A 20386-nucleotide genomic window follows, 5' to 3' on the forward strand; every position below is an offset into this window, starting at 1 on the left:
GTTGTTGCTTGGGTGTTAAGAGGTTGTGCACATATTCACCTCCGATTGGGCAGTTATTTTCTCATGTTATTTATGAATAGTTTAATAGCACACATAAAATAACTCAACAGTACTAAGAATATAGAGCACATAATAATCATGCAGTAACAGGTGGGCGGATATTTTGATTCATGCTTTGTGCCACCATTTTAAATGCAGGGGTTTAGTTAACAAGAGGTTGTGTTTGTTTGTTGCTCTTACTGGGCATATTAATAGACAGTATACACTAGTGATCTAAACAGATGAAGATAAATCCACATATCCATGCCACCACTGACCAGAGAACTAGGCACAGCCCTTCCTGCTATAATTCTGCAGATGTATGATCTTTCAATGTTTACTCTCTTTCTTTATTGTCCATCCATGTCATCCCCATACTTTGCAGTTAAAAAGGTTGGCACATGCCAGCGTCAGAGTGGGCAGGTCCTGAGCTCCTTCAGACACCAGTGGCAAACATCAGGAATGTGCATCGTCTTTGTATGCTTCACTGGACCACTGACTCTGATGAGTCATAGATTGCAGAAATCTCTGACACATCATTTTGTCCCAGGACAGGAAGTGAATGGGAACACTTTTTGCCATTGGAGTGTGACTTCCGTGCAAGCAAGACCGTTTGTGTGCGTGTTTGTGTGTGGGTGTTGTCGCGTACGTTGCCCCTACTTCCCTCCCAACCCCCCAGCAGCAAAATGTTGAAATGTGCCAATCAGAAACATGACACTTTCTCGTTGACAAGAAGAAAAAAAACCTGACAGTGTCAGTAGTATTAAGATTCCCTCCTTTTCATGTTGATGCTCATAAGTCCTCTGCTTGCAATGCGTGGACAATGTCTGCTGCTCTGAGACTTATCAGAAGAATGCTGACCCAGAGGATAACTCTAGCAGCCCTCGTGCTCTTCATCCCAACATCTCAATGTTCAACAAGAAATGGTAGAGTATGAACTCAAGCTTTCTTATGTGACATATTCTGTATGGGAGAGATTTGTTCCAGGTATGTTTGGTGGAAGTTTGTGCCTTGGTACTGATGCAAAGATCAGCAATCTTTATACATTTGTTTGACTGAATATTTTTCTAAACTGGAAGTTATTTATTAATTTCATTCACTACACGATGGAAGTAAACACTACTGAAACAAGTAATTAAAAGTATTTTGTGAATTATGACAAAAGTAAGTACATTTGGGCTAAAAAAAACTACAGCAACAGTCCATGCTCGAAGGTTGACTGCAATCAAAAAGTATTTCATGTAGTTTTCAGTTAATCCAATTTGGGAAAAACATTTAAAACAAAGCTTGTGCACTGACTGTGAAATAACCAAATAATAGCATATGCAAAAACAGAATTTTGTGCAAAACAATTAAAACGTATTTTCACCTTTTACATCTCTTTACAGATTCCCCATTCACACTCAGTAACAAGGCAACTGGTTTCTGTTTGGTGAAAAAAAATACCCGTTGCCTTGAGGTTCGCTGGACGACCGGTGATCGTCTTTTTGTCACCTCAAGCAGAAAGTGCCTGGGAGCTCAGGGCAAAAGTGTTGGGAGTGAAGTAAGCCTCTACGATTGTGACGCTAAGAGTGTGCTACAAAAGTGGGAATGCAAGAATGAAACACTGCTTGCCCTCAAAGACCAAGAGCTCTACATTGAAGTCAAACCCGATGAATCAATTGCTCTCTCCAAAACTTGGGGACCGAATAACGAGCTCACGATCCCAGGGACATCCAGTGGAGCTTGTTCCAGAACATACAGAGGTACAGTATAAAACCTCAGACTGGACAAGGCATGACATGAGCTTCAGATCATGCCTTTTTAACTGGGATTTAGCAAATACCTGATCACAAAAACTACAGATCCAGAAGTGTCAGGTGACGTATGATCAAGTAGAACGATGCATCAAGTTCCTCCTCACTAGAGGTTGGTTGTGCATGCCTGGAGTAAATCAGTAGTGAAGGGAAGATAAAACTATCAAATGATTTAGATCTGAATTCCCAAAACAATACATCTATGCAGAATAACTTGTGTGATATTTCGATTTAAGATAGATGTAATTTGATCAACCTCTTTTTTTCCCCTTTTAGAACTTTACACCATTGAGGGAAATGCGTTTGGAAAGATCTGCGCTTTTCCCTTTCATTACAAAGACCGGTGGTTTTCCGATTGCACTACGTACGACTCCTCAGTGAAGCGTCTTTGGTGTGCAGTTGAAACCAAATATGAACACGAACAATGGGGATACTGCCCGACTACTTGTGAGTACTGCATTGAAGATTTAGATCTCAGAGAGTAAGTAGCATGCTTAGTGCACGACAGCCCTACATGCATCCGTTTTTTCTGTATTGATGCACAGCCACGGACCACTGGACGAAGAACATTGTTACAGGAGCGTATTACCAGACCAACGTACAATCGGTTCTGACTTGGGCCCAGGCCGAAGCCAGCTGCAAACAGCAGGGTGCCTCCCTGCTCAGTGTAACCAATCCTCATGAGCAGGCTATTGTCTCAGGTAAGATGCCATTACAGATACAGACCCCTCATACTGTACAAAAGACCCTTAAAGTATCATCACATTACGTTGTAGATTTAAATATATGCTCATATAGATGCATTTGTGCTATCTGAACTAATGTTTAATGCATCCATTCTCAGAAAAAGAAAAGATACAATCAATGTTAAAGATGGAATCTTAGGTCCAGTTTTTGTTTCATTAAAGTTTTGTTTGATGATTTAACTTGTGCAGTGCATGCACTATTCCAATTATTATCCAATTTTTATTCAATTGGATAATAGACAGGGGTTGTAGCTCTGTTTTAGTGAAAAACAAGAGTTCATAAAGTCCTCTTAATGTGATTTGATCAGTCTATAATATAGGAGCTTTCATTAGGGGGTGTTCCCTTAAGGAAAAAGAGCACCAGGACCTTATGATCCACCACCTGTTTGGTCAGCCAGTGGATCCAAGGATCATTGTGACACTGTGAGCAAGGAGGAAATATTGTGCAATCTGTGTTGTTCAAAAGAGATATGAGGCCTCTGCACTCTTGCTAAAGTGTCCTCCCAATCATGCTCAATTCATTTAGTATAACTTTATCACACATTACAGTTTGTTTTAGCCGGATACTCAGTGGAGACATTATTCATCTTGTCAGATTTCCCTTGTGTGTTTTGATACATTTGGTTTAGTTTTTTGTGCTTGTTCGACTGTGAATTCTGCTGTTTTGCTGACTTGTTATTAAGGACAAAGAGGAACAATGTGGAAAAGAGGAACAATCTCTTTACTCTGTTCTTTTCCCTTTTTTTTGTCCTTTTCAACCACCCAAACACACAGCACTATTGGGATCAGGGAAACATAAACTTTGGATTGGGCTGGTCCTGGACCCAGAACATGGCTGGAAGTGGAGTGATGCGAAGCCTTTCCGTTATCTGAGATGGAGTGCAGGTAAGTCTTCACTCCAATAAGAAGGTTTTAAATCCTCTGCTGGAGTTCCCTGAAGCAATGATCATATGACACTAGAGCTTCACAGAAAGTTCATGACAGTGATTACAAAAAGTGTTGATCCCAAGTATGTTTGCATAACTTCACGTAATCAATATTTTCATATTAACAACATATCACCTGTCTACTTTTATCTGAATGGGTTGCTCATAGTGATGAACCCACAGAAATGTATCACATGACTCTGCAGTTTTACCCCAACTCTTTGGAACATTTCGGCGTCTGCTTTACGCTCATTTATTAAGCCTGATACTTTTATGTTACGGTTTACTCTCATGGCCCTCATCAGCATTGTTTCCAGACATGGGGAGGTTTTAGAGCTGTAAAACTGTACAATACCTGCCCCGCACCAAACAGACACAGTTAGCAACTAGCAGGTGAACAAAGTGGAGCATTTAGCAGCTACAGAGACAGATGCTTCCCTCAGGAGTTGGTAGAGACCAAAAACTGAGCCAAAAGGGAGTGAATATTGAACTCACGGTCACCAGGTGGACACAAACATGGCTTCAAATTAATAATAATGTTGCTTCTAATCTGTTGGATGTGTAAATAAGCAACTGTTTGCCAAGTCATTTGCCATATACAGTAAGATGGAGATATGTCAATGTTGCTGCTGCCCCCAAGTGTCAAAACATCAGCTAAAGCAGGTTTACATTTTTTGAACAAGGCAATGAAATGTATTTTTTTTACGCTGTCAATCAAATATAGTACTTCTTTCTGTATAATTCTACCTTTGATTCGATTCTACCAATTTTCCTTTAAGTCAATGCCACTCGATGTATTTCACACCTTGTGATATCTAATGATTTCAGACAGAAGAAACCCAGGCTTTCTTAGTCAGTTGATAGAGTTCAGTGGTAGTATAACCTCAGAATGGCATTCATAATTGAAACTACAAATCCTGTGATGAAGTGATTTTAAATCCTTGAAACATGCAAATATTATGATTGATGTGAAAACTCGCATAATATTTACCTGTGATGTATCAGGCTCTCCACTAAAGAAGTAACCTCAAGTCAAATCATTATCTTGTTTCAGGGAATCCACTTCCTAATCCAGGACACAACTGTGCATTTCTTGACTCTGTTGGGCAGCACTCTTGGCAAAGTTCCACCTGCGTCAAGAAACTGGGCTACGTCTGCTACAAACCCGGGGCCCCACCAACTCCTCCACAAAGTACAGAAATATACTCTACTCTGTTCCATTTTTCCCCTCCTCAGGCTACTGTATTGTTGCTCCATGTGACAAGTTCAGTGTGTGATATGCGTCATTCAATCCCCTTTACCTTTTGTTCGTTTCATCATCAGTTGAGACAGGATTTTGTTCAAGCCCTTGGATTCCCTACAATGGCCACTGCTTTCACCTTCACCGTACAGCTCAAACATGGTCTGGTGCACAGAAAGAGTGCCGCAAAGAAGGAGGGGATTTAGTGAGCATCCGCAATGTGGAGGACCAGAGCTTTGTCATCTCGCAACTTGGATTTGGTACGTGGTGACTACAGACATAGAGACAATCCAACCTTCTGTCAATTTTGCTGTAGACTGAACTTAAAATGTAATCGTTTTAGTGCTGTATTTAAAAAAATGTTCAACAAATCTGATTAAGAAATTCTCACACAGGCTCAAAACAACTGTAAACATTATAGATTTTCTTCTACATGACTGCAAGTATAAGAAATGCCATGTGATGCATTAGAACGTTATTAGTAACTAACTCCTCCAAGCAGAACATATGAAAAAATAAGACTTTTATAATTATTTTCACACAGAGAATATGAACAATCTCCAAATTAGATATAATATCAGACTTAGACTTAGTTGTCTCTAAGGCTATATCAATTTCTGTTTGCTGATTGATCCAGGAGCCTGCAGAAGACAGAGAGACATTTTTTACATAATTTGCTGAAGAGTAAATACATAGAGAAGATGATAAAAAACAGTATATTAAGGAAACAAATATGGAGAAATAGAATAAGAGTAGAACGCACATTGAACAGTTTGCTGTGATTATTTGACTATTTAAAGAGAAAATGGCGATTGCTATTAGTTGTTATGGTGATGACACACATCAGTGGGGCCTTAAGTGTGACACACACTGGAGACTAGAAATCCATTTTAGCCTATGATTTAGTAAACGGAATTTGATGACTTTCATTTCAAATGTCTGTTCTACTCTCATTCTATTTCTATGAAATACATAAGCTAGTCCATTAGTGTGAAAATAATTCTCCATAAAAGCTAAAGTAGAATTAAGACAATCCTGACAGAATAAATGATGAGAATAATTGTCGATGTTTACCAATATCTGGATGGTACAAATAACTAACATTAATATCAGTGTGCAGAGCATGTTAACATTGTGACAGTTTAGCAACTGGATGACATAAGGTACAATCTTCACTGTCCATGACTGCAGGATCCACTGATGAGCTTTGGATCGGACTGAATGACAAAACGACGGAGGGGCTGTTTGACTGGAGCGACCACTCTACTGTCAGCTTCACTAGTTGGGAGTATGGGAAACCAACTGTCTCTGATACAGAGGACTGCATTCTAATCAGAGGAGAGGTAAGGGGCACCATGTGGATATAATGAAGGACATACCTTCAATCAACAAGAATGCAAATGTCTTGTGTTTTTTTTCTTGCAGAATGGGAACTGGGCGGATCGCTCATGTGATGAGAAACATGGCTTTATCTGTATGAAGCAGAGTGACACTGAAAGCACAGGGGATGAAGTAGAAGTGGATATAGGGTGCAAAGCCGTGAGTACATGTGCACGTAAGCCATGAAAAAAGTAGATGACCTCTCCAAATCACATGATTAAAAACCCAGATAGTGCCTTGAGGTCGGGTAATCATCTCTCTCATCTAGATCCATGCATTGTAGATAAATGTTTGAAGTTTGCAGTTTGAAATCACAACTCCTCTGTCCTAATCGGTGCTTGGTTTTCTACAGGGGTGGAGAAGACACGGCTCCTACTGCTACTTTGTAGGAACAGAGACAAAGACGTTTGATGAGGCCAAAGACGATTGCAAGACCTCAGGTTCCTACTTAGCTGATGTTTCAAATGGGTGAGAACACGCTAACATGTTTTTATTAGCCATGATATAACTGTGTGCAAAAGTGCTATACAGTATATTTCACACAATTCACTGAGACAAAAAACATCCTTGAACTTGTGTAAATATTTCCAGGGTGGATAATGCCTTCCTCGTCAGCTTGGTGGGGTTGAGACCAGAGAAATACTTCTGGCTCGGCCTCTCGAACCAGAAAGACCACGATCAGTTTACGTGGACCAACACAGACTCAGTGAAGTTTACCCACTGGAACACTGGAATGCCAGGTAAGGAGAAAGGTGCAATTCCATGTTTTTAGATAGAGCGCATAAACAGCAGCGCCACAATTTACAGTCGACTATTTTTTCCTCTCAACAACTCAAGGTCACCAACTAGGCTGCGTTGCCATTTCAAGTGGGGTTTTGGCCGGACTCTGGGATCTGCTGCCCTGCACCAATAAAGAGAAATACATCTGCAAACACCTGGCAGAGGGGGCAGTTCTGACCCCTGTACCACCGACTCAAAGTCCACCCAAGTGTGAGGAGGGTTGGACTCGAGTGGGGACAAGAAATATGTGCTCTAAGGTACAACCAGAGGTCAACCTCAACAAAACACAGTTAAAACAAGTTACCTGCTAATACCAATAAAACAAGACCAGTGTTCTGCCACAAGCACCATGACAAATCAGACGCATCCAGTTAGGCTACTGCAGGCTACGCCGTCTTATTTAACATATTCAGGCTTTACTATGTACTATGTTCTGTGCTTTGACCCCTCATGTACCACTCTCTTGCACCCCTCTTAGCATAATTACTTGTGCTACGTTCTGGTCAGCGGTATGACCAAAAATTTGTATCACTATTTATTAATTTATTAATTCTGGGGGTTATTAGTATTTCATTGTTTTTTGTTATTATGTTTGTTTGCGTGTCCACACCTTATTATAGGGTTATATTGCCTTATTCTACTGTTAGGAGTACATAGAGTATAAAAAACATGCTTAAATAGCTAATGCTACAGTTATGAGCAGTACAAATACTTTATTGTGTCAAATTGTTGTGTGCTATGTTTTGCTCTGTTTAGCAGAGTTAGTCAAGGCTAATTCATTGTTGTGTTATTGTTAATAGGGATCCCCGTCAGTACACTCACAGTTGCCCCAACCACAGAACTCTCCAGAGTTAACAATATTATATATTTTGCTGCCTATCGAAGAGTCACTGCAGTTGTTTCAGCTATGCACTAGTATGGCGGATTATGAAACATTTACATCATAAAAGAAACGGGTATATCAGTTCATATTGCCCAGCACTAATGCTACATTTTGCAGCAGACAGACAGAGTTAGCAACTAGCTAGTGTACATAGTTTAGCAGCTAAACAGTCAGGTATTTCCCTCAGGAGTCAGTAAAGACCAAAAACTGAGCTAAAAGAGTGTAAATATTTGACATACATTCATTAGGTGTCATTAATCAGAAACATAACTCCAGTCTTGCTCCATATCTGCTGGATGTGTACATAAGCAACTGTTCAACCTTGTCAGGTTAAAAGGTGATGATGTGGCAATGTTGTGTTTACAACTTGTTTCAGCCATCATAAGTGGCCAGAAAAAAAAGATTATTGTAGGTTTAGAAATCGGTCATAAATCTGTTTTCTGTCATGATATACAAATTTTAGCTAAATAATTAAAAATAAACTAACTCTAAATCAGGCTCTCTCTCTTCTGTTCAAGTTTTTTACAGGGCCTCGGGCAGAAGAAAAGACCTGGTTTGAGGCCAGAGATTACTGCAGGGCCATTGGAGGAGACCTGCTCAGCATCCACAGCTCTGCTGAGCAAATTATGGGAAGGTATGAGTATTGTTGTAGAATGGTAATAATTGAGGGAGCAGTCGCCCCATGTAAAGAGGCTGAAGGTTCTTGAGGTAGTTGCCAACCTGCGGCCTTTTGCTCCATGTCTCTCTCTCTCACTCCATGTCAAAAAATAATGTTTAAAAAAAACCTAAAATAACCTAATTCTTGAAGCATAAAAGATTAAACCCAACAATATAGCACATAGAGGCATATAAGTGTATTACAGTAAAGCAAGTCTATATTTAATATTTAATAAAAAAAAAAATTCACTCTGCTAATGAGACGTGGTGACTGGCTTGAAAACTTGCTAAAATAAAGTTGGATAGACGTATAATGTATATATCTGTGTACAGAAGACATGGAAGAGCCTGGATTGGACTTCGTATGCCTGACACAAGCACTGGTTTTGTATGGAGTGATGGATCACCGGTTAGTAAATAGTGTTCTACTTTTTACAACTGTTCTGATAACCCAAGTCATTCAATCACTCAATGAATTAATGCATGCATATATAAAATAATAATTATTTATTATACCACATTTTTGTTGTTTCTTTTTGTTCACAGTTGAACTTCCAGCACTGGCAAGAAGGAGAGCCAAACAATCATAATAATGATGAATATTGCGTTGAATTCAGAATGTATTACCGAGATGAACCTGGCTCTTGGAACGATGCAAACTGTGAGAGTTTCAATGACTGGCTATGTCAGATCCGCGCAGGTACAGTTAAAAATCATTTTAAACCATAATATAGGAAAAACAAATGTTTTATTTCATGCCTTTATTTACCCTCCACCAGTGTTGGAAATTAACCCCCCCCCCCTCAACTAGGGGCAAAGATTTTCCCCAAGATTATGAAAAAAAAGCATAGAAAAATCCAGTTAATGTTTTTTATTTACACATATTGGCATAAGGTCGTGATTACTGTATGCATCCTAATCTGTGGTCAAAGAGTAGACAAATTTGTTCTAAATTAAACTAACACTGTGTGTGCTCTTACAGGAGTGACTCCAAAACCACCTCCAAATAATACTGCTGTGGGTAAGTTGATATTGGATAGCCACACACAAACCAGGGTGACCAAAAAAAAATCTGTACCGGTAGTTATAAACTTGACAGAAGAAACAGAACTATACCTTTAGCTTCTGAAATACTGAAGTAACCGTTTCCGGTGTGTGAATGAACACAGGGGAGCTGCAATATTCATATTTTAGAGAATGTAATTCATATTTTTCATCAATGGTGTATAATTTCACCCGTCAACATTTCTATTTTTTATGACAGGACCGGCTCATTTACAGAGCAGAGGATATAACTGCTGTCCACAAATCACTCATTTTACAATGACTAATACACCTCATAAACAGCAGGAAAACACTGCGCCTTTGACATTAGACCAAAGTTTTTGTTGGTGAAAACTGTGTCGGTCTGAAACTTGCAATGACAGTCGTGTGCTGTGTGCAGCTTTAGGTGGATGATAGAGCCCTAATAATGTTAGCTGTAAAAGATGAACCATTATATGGAAGTAAACCTGTGTCATCAGATTTTTTTTTAATTAAAAAGCCATTGAACTTTGAGCACTGAATTTTTATGCAAAAAAATATGTATCTGAATGCTTTGAATCTGAATTGAACTCTTCACTTCAATGTCCATAAATTCAAGGTTCAAAAACATTCAACGTTTAAAAATTCCACTCTAAAAATATCAATATACCAAATTCAGATACAAAATACAATGTATACAATTCAATGTCATAAATTCAAATTCAAAAATGAATAGTATTTAGAACCAATTGCTCTTCCTTGGTTCACCGGATGTCAACACTGAATTTTATACACTGAATTTTGCAGCTGAATTTGAGCTGTTGAATTTTCTAACTTTAAATTTAGAACTTTTTTTAACCTTGAATTTGTGAACATTGAAAAATAAAGAGTTAAATTCAGAGTCAAAACATTCAGATACATATTTTCAAGGCATAAATATTCAGTGCTAGAAATTCAATGGCTTTTTGATTTCAAAATTCCATGACAGATTTAGTTCCATACTATAACAGAAAGGAAGTTAAAAATAACATGCATAACTTGTAAATATGTTTCTAAACCCTTTGCAGATGTCAGCACCACTTCAGATGGGTGGCTTGTGTGGAGAGAAAATCAATATTTTATCAACAGAAACACAAAGTCCATAGAGGATGCTCGGCACTTCTGTCAGCAGAGGCATGGTGACTTGGTATCTATTCAAAGTCAAGATGAAAACACTTTTATTTGGAAACAGGTAGGTAGTTTCTTTGCTAAACAACAAACTCAAATAGGCATAATGAAAGACAGTTTACCAAGTGGAAAGTTAACTCTTTAAGCTTGATTGTATTTCTGTGTGTGTGTTCACAGATTTCCCGAAGCTATGGGTCCTATTATTTAGGTTTGTCAGTGGATCTTGATGGGATATTTTGGTGAGTAATCATACATACCATAACATTTAACTAGCCTCTTGGAGGCAGTTCTGACCTGGTATTAACATTCGTTCTGAGTGATCGGATCACAAGTGGACAGCTCTCAGTCTGTTCTCACCGTACAATGTGTCTTCACATGCGTCTTCAGTGACCACTTGTGATGTTTCACTTCCACGCTCTGTATGTAGATCAACACGTACATCATATCAGTTTAGGATTTAGATAACCTACAAATTTGAATGGAATATTGTTTTTGTTAATGTTGTGTTGCGTGTGAATTTCAGAGAGAAAATATTTTGGCACAGACAGTTGTTGTTTTTCTACATTTAGAAAAACAACAACTGTCTGTGCCCCAATCTTTCCTCTTTCACAAACTGCGGTTTGTGTGTACTATGTTCGGATTTTCGTGTTCAGCTCGCTGCATTGTTTTACCATTGTCATTTAGGGTACTGCAGATGAAGCCCGAACATTTCCTGATTTCGCTGCTTCACAATAAAAGCATTTGAATAAGAAAATAACAGGGATCTTTTTGACAAACATCTGCCTGTCGAGAGAGCTGTATGAGTGAGGGGAACAAATGGCCACATCGCCAACAGTCTGATAATAACATCCACAACACAGGAGACAGGAGTGTTTTTGGACTGACAGGGAAAGGGTTCTTGAACCGGTGCCGTTCAGAATTATTTGAACCTCGGTGCTGTCTAGCGAACAAGGCTGCATTTCCATCAGTTTTGTGCGGAAACATTGTAATCAAGGATGCATAAGCAACTCGGGGAGTGCACAATGCACAACGGCAGGAAATGTATTGTGCACATTGAGCCTGATGTGTTGCGCGTTAGTGGGGTGCATATGTGCCATAATGTGGGGAGCTACTTATTATTTAGTTCCATGTGAAAGATATTATTTTGAATGTTGGTGATTTCCTCTCTCATCACATTGTGCCGTTTACTTCGGAGGATTATAATACAACAACAGAGGTCTGTTGTGTGCAGACGGAAAACTGTTTCTCTACTTCAACCTCGACATAAGCAACGCAGATAGCTTCACTTATTCCGTTCTTACCTTTCACAATAAAAGCTCTAGACACGCACTACTTAGTACAGGCTCAGACGTTGTGGACACAGATTAGTAGGCGGTCCATAATGTGGACAAGAGTCACATACTGATTCACACCACTATCTGAACGTGGACAGGTGCGGTATGAACCACCTCAGAATGTGGTCTTTGACATCTGATCTCAATGCGTCCTCAATGTGTTCTAAGAGTGTATTCACCGCTAGTTGGAGCTGTCCACTTGTGATCAGATCACTCAGGATGGATTTTAGTGACAGGTCAAAACAATGTAATAGTGAATCAGGAGTTAAGACATTTTGATGCTTTACCTTGACTTCATATGCCGTATTTCTTGATTTTTAACGTGTACGTGTTTTTTTCGGTTTTTTTTTTACTTGTCAAGCCATTTATTATAACCTCTATATTTAATTTATCCCCTGTTTACTTTTTTAAGAAGGTCTGAAGTAAAAGCAATTGTGGTTGCATGGTTACATTTTATAATTCAACTGTATGTGCTTCAAGGTGGATGGATGGCTCTCCTGTGTCATTACAAAAATGGGATGAAAAGCAACCCAATTCCGATGTCTTTGATGAGAACTGTGTTGCTATGACTTACTATATGGGTGAGTAATTGCAATTGAAGAATAACAAATTAAACAAAGATTAGGTCAGATTTTGCTGATGCAATGTTACTCATCTTGTCTATGGTGTACTTACAGGCTTCTGGCGTACTTGTAATTGTGGCCAAGAGCACCAATTCATTTGTAAACGAGGAAACTCAGCACCTGTCAACACCACTGCAGCTCCCACGGTTCCTCCTAAAGGTGGCTGCCCAATCAAGTGGAACCAATTTGACTCGAAGGTCAGAAATAATCTTTCATTAGACTACTTCTTTTTAAATGTCAGTTCTTGAGCATTTGGTCATTCTTTGTCATGTGGGACTGACCTGAAGAGGCTCTCATTAAGAGTCTTTGAGACCGAATGCTTTTTTCCAGATGTAATGAGCAATCGGATTAAGGCTAACACTTTTGAGAGAAGATCATATTGCATCAAAGCTTAATGAAAGAAGGCTAGTGTTTGGTTGTAAAATGAAAATGACTATTTTATTTCTCAACTGTAGTGTTACAGTGTCATTAGTAACCGGAAGGTCACCTGGGAAGAAGCAAGGAGACAGTGCATTACCATTGGAGGCAATTTAGTCTCAATTCCCACAAGACGTGTGCAAGGTTAGTCCTTCTATTTTTCCAAAATATTTTTTATAATGATGATCATACATTATCATGCGTACAAAAATGGTTACAGTGTGAAAGTTCATTCTTGACCGGGGAAACAACAGCAACTAGAATTACCGCCTTGTGGTTGTATGCCTCCACCTACCCGTCAAATTGCAGTTTACATCCAAACTGTTCAGACTTAGAGGCTCAGTAGGGAGCTTATTTCTGGCAGTATTAGCCAAAAACTTTCATAATAACCTTGGGGATAATGTTAATGAAGTGATGTGAGAGAAGATCAGACCTCCGCCTGTAAAGAATTTCATAGTGTTATGGTGTTGGATAATGGAAAAAAACATGTCGCAGTAAAGTTGACCTTTGACCTTTATAAAATGTCACCGGTTCATCTTTATTTTTTCTATAGGACATTTGTGTGATTTGTGTCCTCCCTTGACCTCCAAAATCAAATCACGTCATCCTTGAGTCCTTGTTTAAAAGACATAGGGACGATCTGAAAACATAATGCCACCGGCCATAGCTGTCACCGGCACTTAGGCATAAAAAAAGAAATTGTGAAAAATCTCAGGGAAAAAAGTGAACTTGAGTTAAGATGGTTCTTTTAACTAATTTAAATCTTATTTAATCATAAGATCTTTTTTTCATAAAATTTAACCTTTTCTTTAACATTTTCAGCATTTTTGACCACCAAAATGGCTGAATCAGCAACTGAAGACCTGTGGATTGGTTTAAATAGTATGAAACAAGATGGATTTTTCTGGACTGATGGGAAAAAAAGGAAATACACTAACTGGGGCTATTCTGTAAGTACACACAACCCATTAGATAGGTGTTACGTTATTGTGTAATAGAAATAAAAATGTTTGATATATGATTTATTTTGTTCTCTTTAGAAAAATATCCGTCGTGCAGGATCCTTTTATCAAAGATGGAATGAGGTAACCTTTCCAAGTCTGATTTTAATGTAAAATTTCCCTCCTTTTAGTTTTTGTCATGACAGAGTAGATAATCAGTCAAGACCACTGCAGGTGTAAACAGTTAATATTCATTCTAAACTTCATTGTCACACTGAATAGATTTTAAAATCCTAACCACTCCCAATGTCCTTCAACAGGAGGAATGTGTTGCAATGGCCAGCGGTTCTTCAGGTACCAGTGCTACTGGTAAATGGTTAATTAGGTCCTGCAACAACACCAATGGATTTGTCTGTCTTAGAAATCTTGGTGAGTTCGTCCTTTCTCTATTTTATAAATTGTCTGATGCTTAATAATGTATCAAACAATATATTGTTAAGGTACACTATGAATGTCTTTCATTAAGCTAGTGGTTCCCAAAAATTTTGTGCAGGGCCTCCCTTTTGTAGCAGTGCTTCCACCCTCCCCCAGGAGAAGCACTGCATTAAGCTATTGGTGTACAGCACCTCCATTCTTCCCAAACATAGTAAAGTAAACAAGTTTGTTAAAAAAAAAACCTTTGTAGTAAAACTAACCTTTAGTTCCTGTGACTTTAATGTTATCTGTCAAAAAATAAAATAAAATAAAAACGGATTTATCTCTCTTCTCATCCTCTCAACAGATCCAAATATCCAGCCGCAACCGGATCCAGCAGTTACTGACATCTATGTAACTCTGGGAAATGACAGCATCAAGATTGTGACTAAAAATTTGACCTGGAACGATGCTAAGAAACAATGTCAGGGTGATAAAGCTAATCTGGCTAGCCTGCGAAATGAGTGGACGCAAGCCTATGTCGAGCTGCAGGCTTTGAATATCAAAGCTCCTCTTTGGATTGGACTGAACAAACAGGAGGTACCAACCAACTGAAATCACTGTACTGTAGAATAAAAACTAGTCTACTTGTCATTTCCAAACCATTTCCAACAGCAAAGGAAGAATAAAACATGAATAACAAATACAAATCAAGAAAATAAGAAACCTCCTCCTAGTTTGAATAGAACACAACAAGTATTAAAAGGCGTTCAAATATGCAACTGCAGATAACCACTTACATTTGAACCTTGTCCTCTGCATTCATCAGATTACCTAGATTCACATATTGTATAAAACCCTTACCTAAACCCTAAATGTTTTTTAAAAAGTTATTGGTTACTTTTCATATCTTTTCTAGAGGCAGAGGTTTTGATAGTTCTCTACGGTGTTATATAAAAGCATGTTTTGCACATTTATTATCACATTTAAGCACATATCTTTAATATATTTTACAAAGAAAGCCTTATGTAATATATTTAAAAAGGTATTTACAATGCATGCTTAATGAAAATGTCCATTCGATCCATTCCTGCTTTCAGACAGGTGGTTATTTCAGGTATGTTGATGGCTGGCACCTGAACTCTGCCAGCTGGGCTGAAGGTGAACCAAGCAGAGACCGACCTTGTGTGTACCTGGATGTGGATGGAGAATGGAAGACTGCTCTCTGCAATCGGACAATGAACAGTGTTTGCATGCAGTCTCTTGGTAGGATTTTTAGCAGATTTTTAGCCAACCTCTGGCCATTGACTAAAATTCATGAGTACTGACTTTGGGGAAAAAGTTTAATTCACAATACTTTAGTCTTTATCCAGGTTCTGGATCAGAGATAGTTATTACACTGACAGTATGTAAAGGTTTTAAGTTAACTGTTTTGAATAACTAGTAATTAGTTGATCGCCACTCATCACTCTCTCTTATCACTTATAGATGTGGCACCAACAGAGTCAACCAGCTACCCTGGGATTTGCCCTGAACAGTCCAATCAGGAGTACCATCAGAGTTATACCTGGTTGCCATATAAGGGCCATTGTTATTTGTTTGTAACAGAGGAAATTGAATGGGCAGATGCTGCTGCCAGCTGTGTCAGGCATGGTAAGAGAAAGTTTGACAAGTTTAGATCTAGTGTAGATCACGTGTATGGTGTGTAGTTTGCACATGTCAGCGAAAATGAAATTTATTTTGTTGTTAAGGTGGAACCCTGGCTAGCATTGAAGATCCTGATGAGCAGCAATTCATTAAAACAAATGTGGAATTATTACAAGATAGCCACAACTCTTTCTGGATCGGCCTGTATAAAACTCATAAAGGTATGATAACACTCTTTGCCCTTGCATGAAAACATATTTTCAAGGAAAAACTGTACCCTTTAATCTTGATAACCAAAATTTCCATCACCAAAACACATCAGTGTTTGATCCAGGGTTACAGCGTTATGGGGGGGGGGGGGGGGGGGAATCTGGGATCTGACGCCATTCAGAAAAAGCAATTAAGTAAAATCAACTGGACTGTTTTGAAATATAAAAGAATCGTGTGTGTGTCCCTGACCACCACGTTTAAAAGCAAAAGCTTGGCATCACAAATCACCTGTACATTTATCCAGTGGTAGTTTTTGCGATTGATTAATGCGTAATCATTCATGGATGGTGCCTTCAGACGCACATGAGTACAATCAATTGCTCTAACCCCAATTTTAATTTTGTTTATACGTTTTAAGAATCCGTTTTGATCTGTTCTTAATATGTGACTGCTTATGCTTAATGACAGCTGAGGTTTGTTCATTATTTTCAGCCAGATTTTGCTGTGCTGCACCGCAAATACACAGGCTCAAATGTGCGTTCACGATCTCAGACCTGACGTGAGATTTGATCGTAGCTCACGCTCACGTCCAAATTGATAAATGCCGACGTTTGCTTGGAAATGGTCGTACGCAAGTTTTTCTGCCGTACGTCCGTTTGATAAATGAGGGCCATTGTCTGTATTCTTCAGATCTAACAAACCTGTTGAACAAATGTCCTTTCTCATAAAATATTTACACCAATAACAATTACACATTAAAAGGAACTATTACACCAATGTTTATTAGCCGGCAGTCTTCTTCTTCACCCACTGATGGTGCATTAGTGTGTATCTTGGCGCATTACTGCCGCCTGTTATTACCAAACTCTAAAATACGCGAGTTGTGTATGCAGGGTCACACGGCTGTTGCGGGATGCCCGCAGCAGAATGCATCCATTATATCCAATTTAAGCTGCTACATGGGCCATGGAAACGGTGTGCACCTACGTGGCTCTTCTCTATTTTTACATGGTTTCGTCTATTATTCTCTTTCTGCACGTGGCTAAATGGTCCTCCATCAGATAAAAACTACATAAAAAGTGTGTAAAAAACAAAACAAAAACTAAGCCCCAACTATGTATGCAGAGTGTCCAGTTAGTCAGTAGAATAATGTGAAATAATTTGCAGAAATGTGTATCACGCCATCTGCATGTCCGTGCATGTGCACATTGATTCAAGTTGGTTGTACAATCAATATTCCAGGTAATGAGAGTTAAAAATAAACCAAAGAAATCGGAAAGTATTTCATCTGAGACTACTTTAATCTCAAATTAAGTATTTTTTATATGCACCTTGACAGGGCCACCACAGCACATTTGGGGCAAATAACAGATACATAATGATATTAAATATCTATTTGACAAACTATCAAAGTGAAATAGTAACACATTAAGTTTCCGTTTGGCTCCAGGGACATGGAAGTGGTTGGATAAAACAGTCATGGACTACACTAACTGGGCTGCAGATGAGCCTGATAATGACTATGCAGAGATTGGAACATCAGATGGGGCTTGGAGGACAGGTCGCAGATGGCACGACAGAGCATACATCTGTAAAACATCCAAAGGTAAGAACATCATAACCATCCTTCTCACATATGTACAGTAACTTGTTCAACTATACTTTTGCGTAAGAGAGAGCCATATTCAGGACTCTGTTAAATGGTTAATTGTCCTAAATAGCTAATAAAGGAAAGAAAGACAAACTTACCATTATTGTTCAACTTGCAATTTGTTCCAAACAATAAGGATTATCCTACACCAACTGCCATAAACTCATCATCCACCCTCAGATCAACTTTAGTATCTTGGTTATTTTATGGCTTATATTGTGGATACTGCTGAAAAGTTCATAGTAGAATTAGACTAAGGAGGGACAGGGGTCAGAAAATGACACAATAATATTCCTTAAAAGAGATTAGTTATCTGAGCATTTTTCCCTTTTCCCCCCAACAGTGGCGGCCATTGAGTCGGAATCAAAACCTGGTAAGTTACACCTTTGTATCCCCTTAAGTTGTGTAGTATTTGAATGATTAAATTATACTACTACTACTAATAATAATATGTGATACATGTTACATTAAATGGAACATCCAAATTAAAATGTATTATAATAAAAGCTGAATTGTTTTGACTGATCCGTCATCTAAATTTGCTAAATTTTGTGCAGAACCACATGGAGGTCTGGATCCTCGCAGTCGTGGCCACACCAGTTTGATAGTTGTGCTGATCATTACTATCACTTCTATGCTGATAGTCATTGCATTCTACGTCTACAAGAAGTCTCCCCGCCCTTTACCCACCTTTGACAATCCACTCTACTTCGACAGTGAACGATCCCAGCCTGATGTGGTCGATACCAATAAACTGATAGAGAATGCAGAAGTAGAAAACACGGAGCCTATTATAACTCTGTGATTTATAAAGTAGAATTTAGTGGGACATACAATGTACTATACTGTATCCTAGACTGATGTATTACACCTTGAAGCTTCATTAGTGTGTTTGCTTTGTTTGTTTTATTACTATATTCAGTGTATATTCAGTTATTTAACAATATGTCAACAACTTGTTTTTTTTATCTATAATTGAATGTATATAATTTTTTACATGTTATGCTTATGCTCACTTGATGCTGTTCATTGCTTGTACTTGAAATATGGAAAGAACAACCAATTACGAATAAAATAATCTTGAATTTTTAAACTGAAACTTAACATGCTTAAATGAATGTCTGTTTTGATTGGGGATTGGGATGGGAAACGAGAACCGGTTCCAGTTGAGAACTGGTAACAAACTTGGAATCAGAACCAAAATCATCTACCACAGAGCATATCGATTCCTTTTATAAAGTCACATAAAACTCATATGCTGCCGGATACTTGCAACAAGAAGGAATCATTGCAGAGAGGAAAAACAGTTCAAAGTGTAGTGTTATAATACAGGCAGACGTAGCAGATTTTTCCTTTGAGAAACCTAGAAACCTAAATGAAAAAGAAAGCCAGGTCCCTCCTCACCAGAGGCAGAGTACGCAGAGCGCGTAGGGCCCCAAGTACCTGGCAGGGCCCAGAAAAATTAAGGTTATAAAAAAAATTATTATAATTATAACATTTCAAAAATATATGAATTAGTTATGAACAGGCCCATGTTTTTTTTTTTTTTATTGTGTACCCTATAACTCAATTCGGGCAAATTCCATGTTTTGACCTAATATATAAAAATAGCCCCCCCTCGCTTCTCTGAAATGGTACAGCCTTCAAAATTCGTGACTCTCATCTTTTCGCATTGGAGTTTGCTCTGTTTAGCCTTTTGTCTGAACTTGAAGCAGCCATGTTTGGCCTGCTTTATTAATCTGTGAATGTTGAGGCATTAAAAATGGCAAGGAAGAGACAACATGAATAAGGCGCTGAAAAAAAAAGGAAGGCGAGAAAACAGAGAGATTAATTAAATTTCAATAAAATTCAAATCAATTTTATTTATAGAGCGAAATCATAACAAAAGTTATCTCAGGACACTTGACAGAGTAGGCATAGGCCCAACAATTCCCCCGTAGAACAACCAATTACGAATAAAATAATCTTGCATTTTTAAACTGAAACTTAACATGCTTAAATGAATGTCTGTTTTGATTGGGGATTGGGATGGGAATCGAGAACCGGTTCCAGTTGAGAACTGGTAACAAACTTGGAATCAGAACCAAAATCATCTACCACAGAGCATATCGATTCCTTTTATAAAGTCACATAAAACTCATATGCTGCCGGATACTTGCAACAAGAAGGAATCATTGCAGAGAGGAAAAACAGTCCAAAGTGTAGTGTTATAATACAGGCAGACGTAGCAGATTTTTCCTTTGAGAAACCTAGAAACCTAAATGAAAAAGAAAGCCAGGTCCCTCCTCACCAGAGGCAGAGTACGCGGAGCGCGTAGGGCCCCAAGTACCTGGCAGGGCCCAGAAAAATTAAGGTTATAAAAAAATTATTATAATTATAACATTTCAAAAATATATGAATTAGTTATGAACAGGCCCATGTTTTTTTTTTTTTATTGTGTACCCTATAACTCAATTCGGGCAAATTACATGTTTTTACCTAATATATAAAAATAGCCCCCCCCCCCCCCCCC

At 38.5% G+C, this 20386-nt stretch overlaps 1 protein-coding gene across 1 annotated transcript; it reads left to right on the top strand.

Moving 5' to 3' along the window:
• Positions 1–821: 821 nt before the first annotated feature.
• On the top strand, positions 822–18967 carry LOC310957671 (macrophage mannose receptor 1-like). Its single transcript, XM_083928350.1, has 31 exons — positions 822–965; positions 1428–1784; positions 2112–2282; positions 2381–2536; positions 3356–3466; positions 4562–4699; positions 4831–5007; positions 5939–6090; positions 6173–6286; positions 6480–6595; positions 6719–6867; positions 6965–7164; positions 8309–8424; positions 8781–8856; positions 8994–9147; positions 9430–9468; positions 10538–10701; positions 10815–10876; positions 12452–12552; positions 12649–12791; positions 13050–13155; positions 13834–13961; positions 14052–14096; positions 14273–14381; positions 14734–14966; positions 15467–15632; positions 15855–16019; positions 16118–16234; positions 17674–17829; positions 18218–18247; positions 18432–18967. The coding sequence occupies exons 1-31, from the start codon at positions 863–865 to the stop codon at positions 18677–18679; spliced, it is 4302 nt and encodes a 1433-aa protein (XP_083784476.1). The 5' UTR covers positions 822–862; the 3' UTR covers positions 18680–18967.
• Positions 18968–20386: the final 1419 nt, after the last annotated feature.

This window comes from Echiichthys vipera (genome assembly GCF_963691815.1).
Source record: "Echiichthys vipera genome assembly, chromosome: 15".
Classification (NCBI taxonomy): domain Eukaryota; kingdom Metazoa; phylum Chordata; class Actinopteri; order Perciformes; family Trachinidae; genus Echiichthys; species Echiichthys vipera.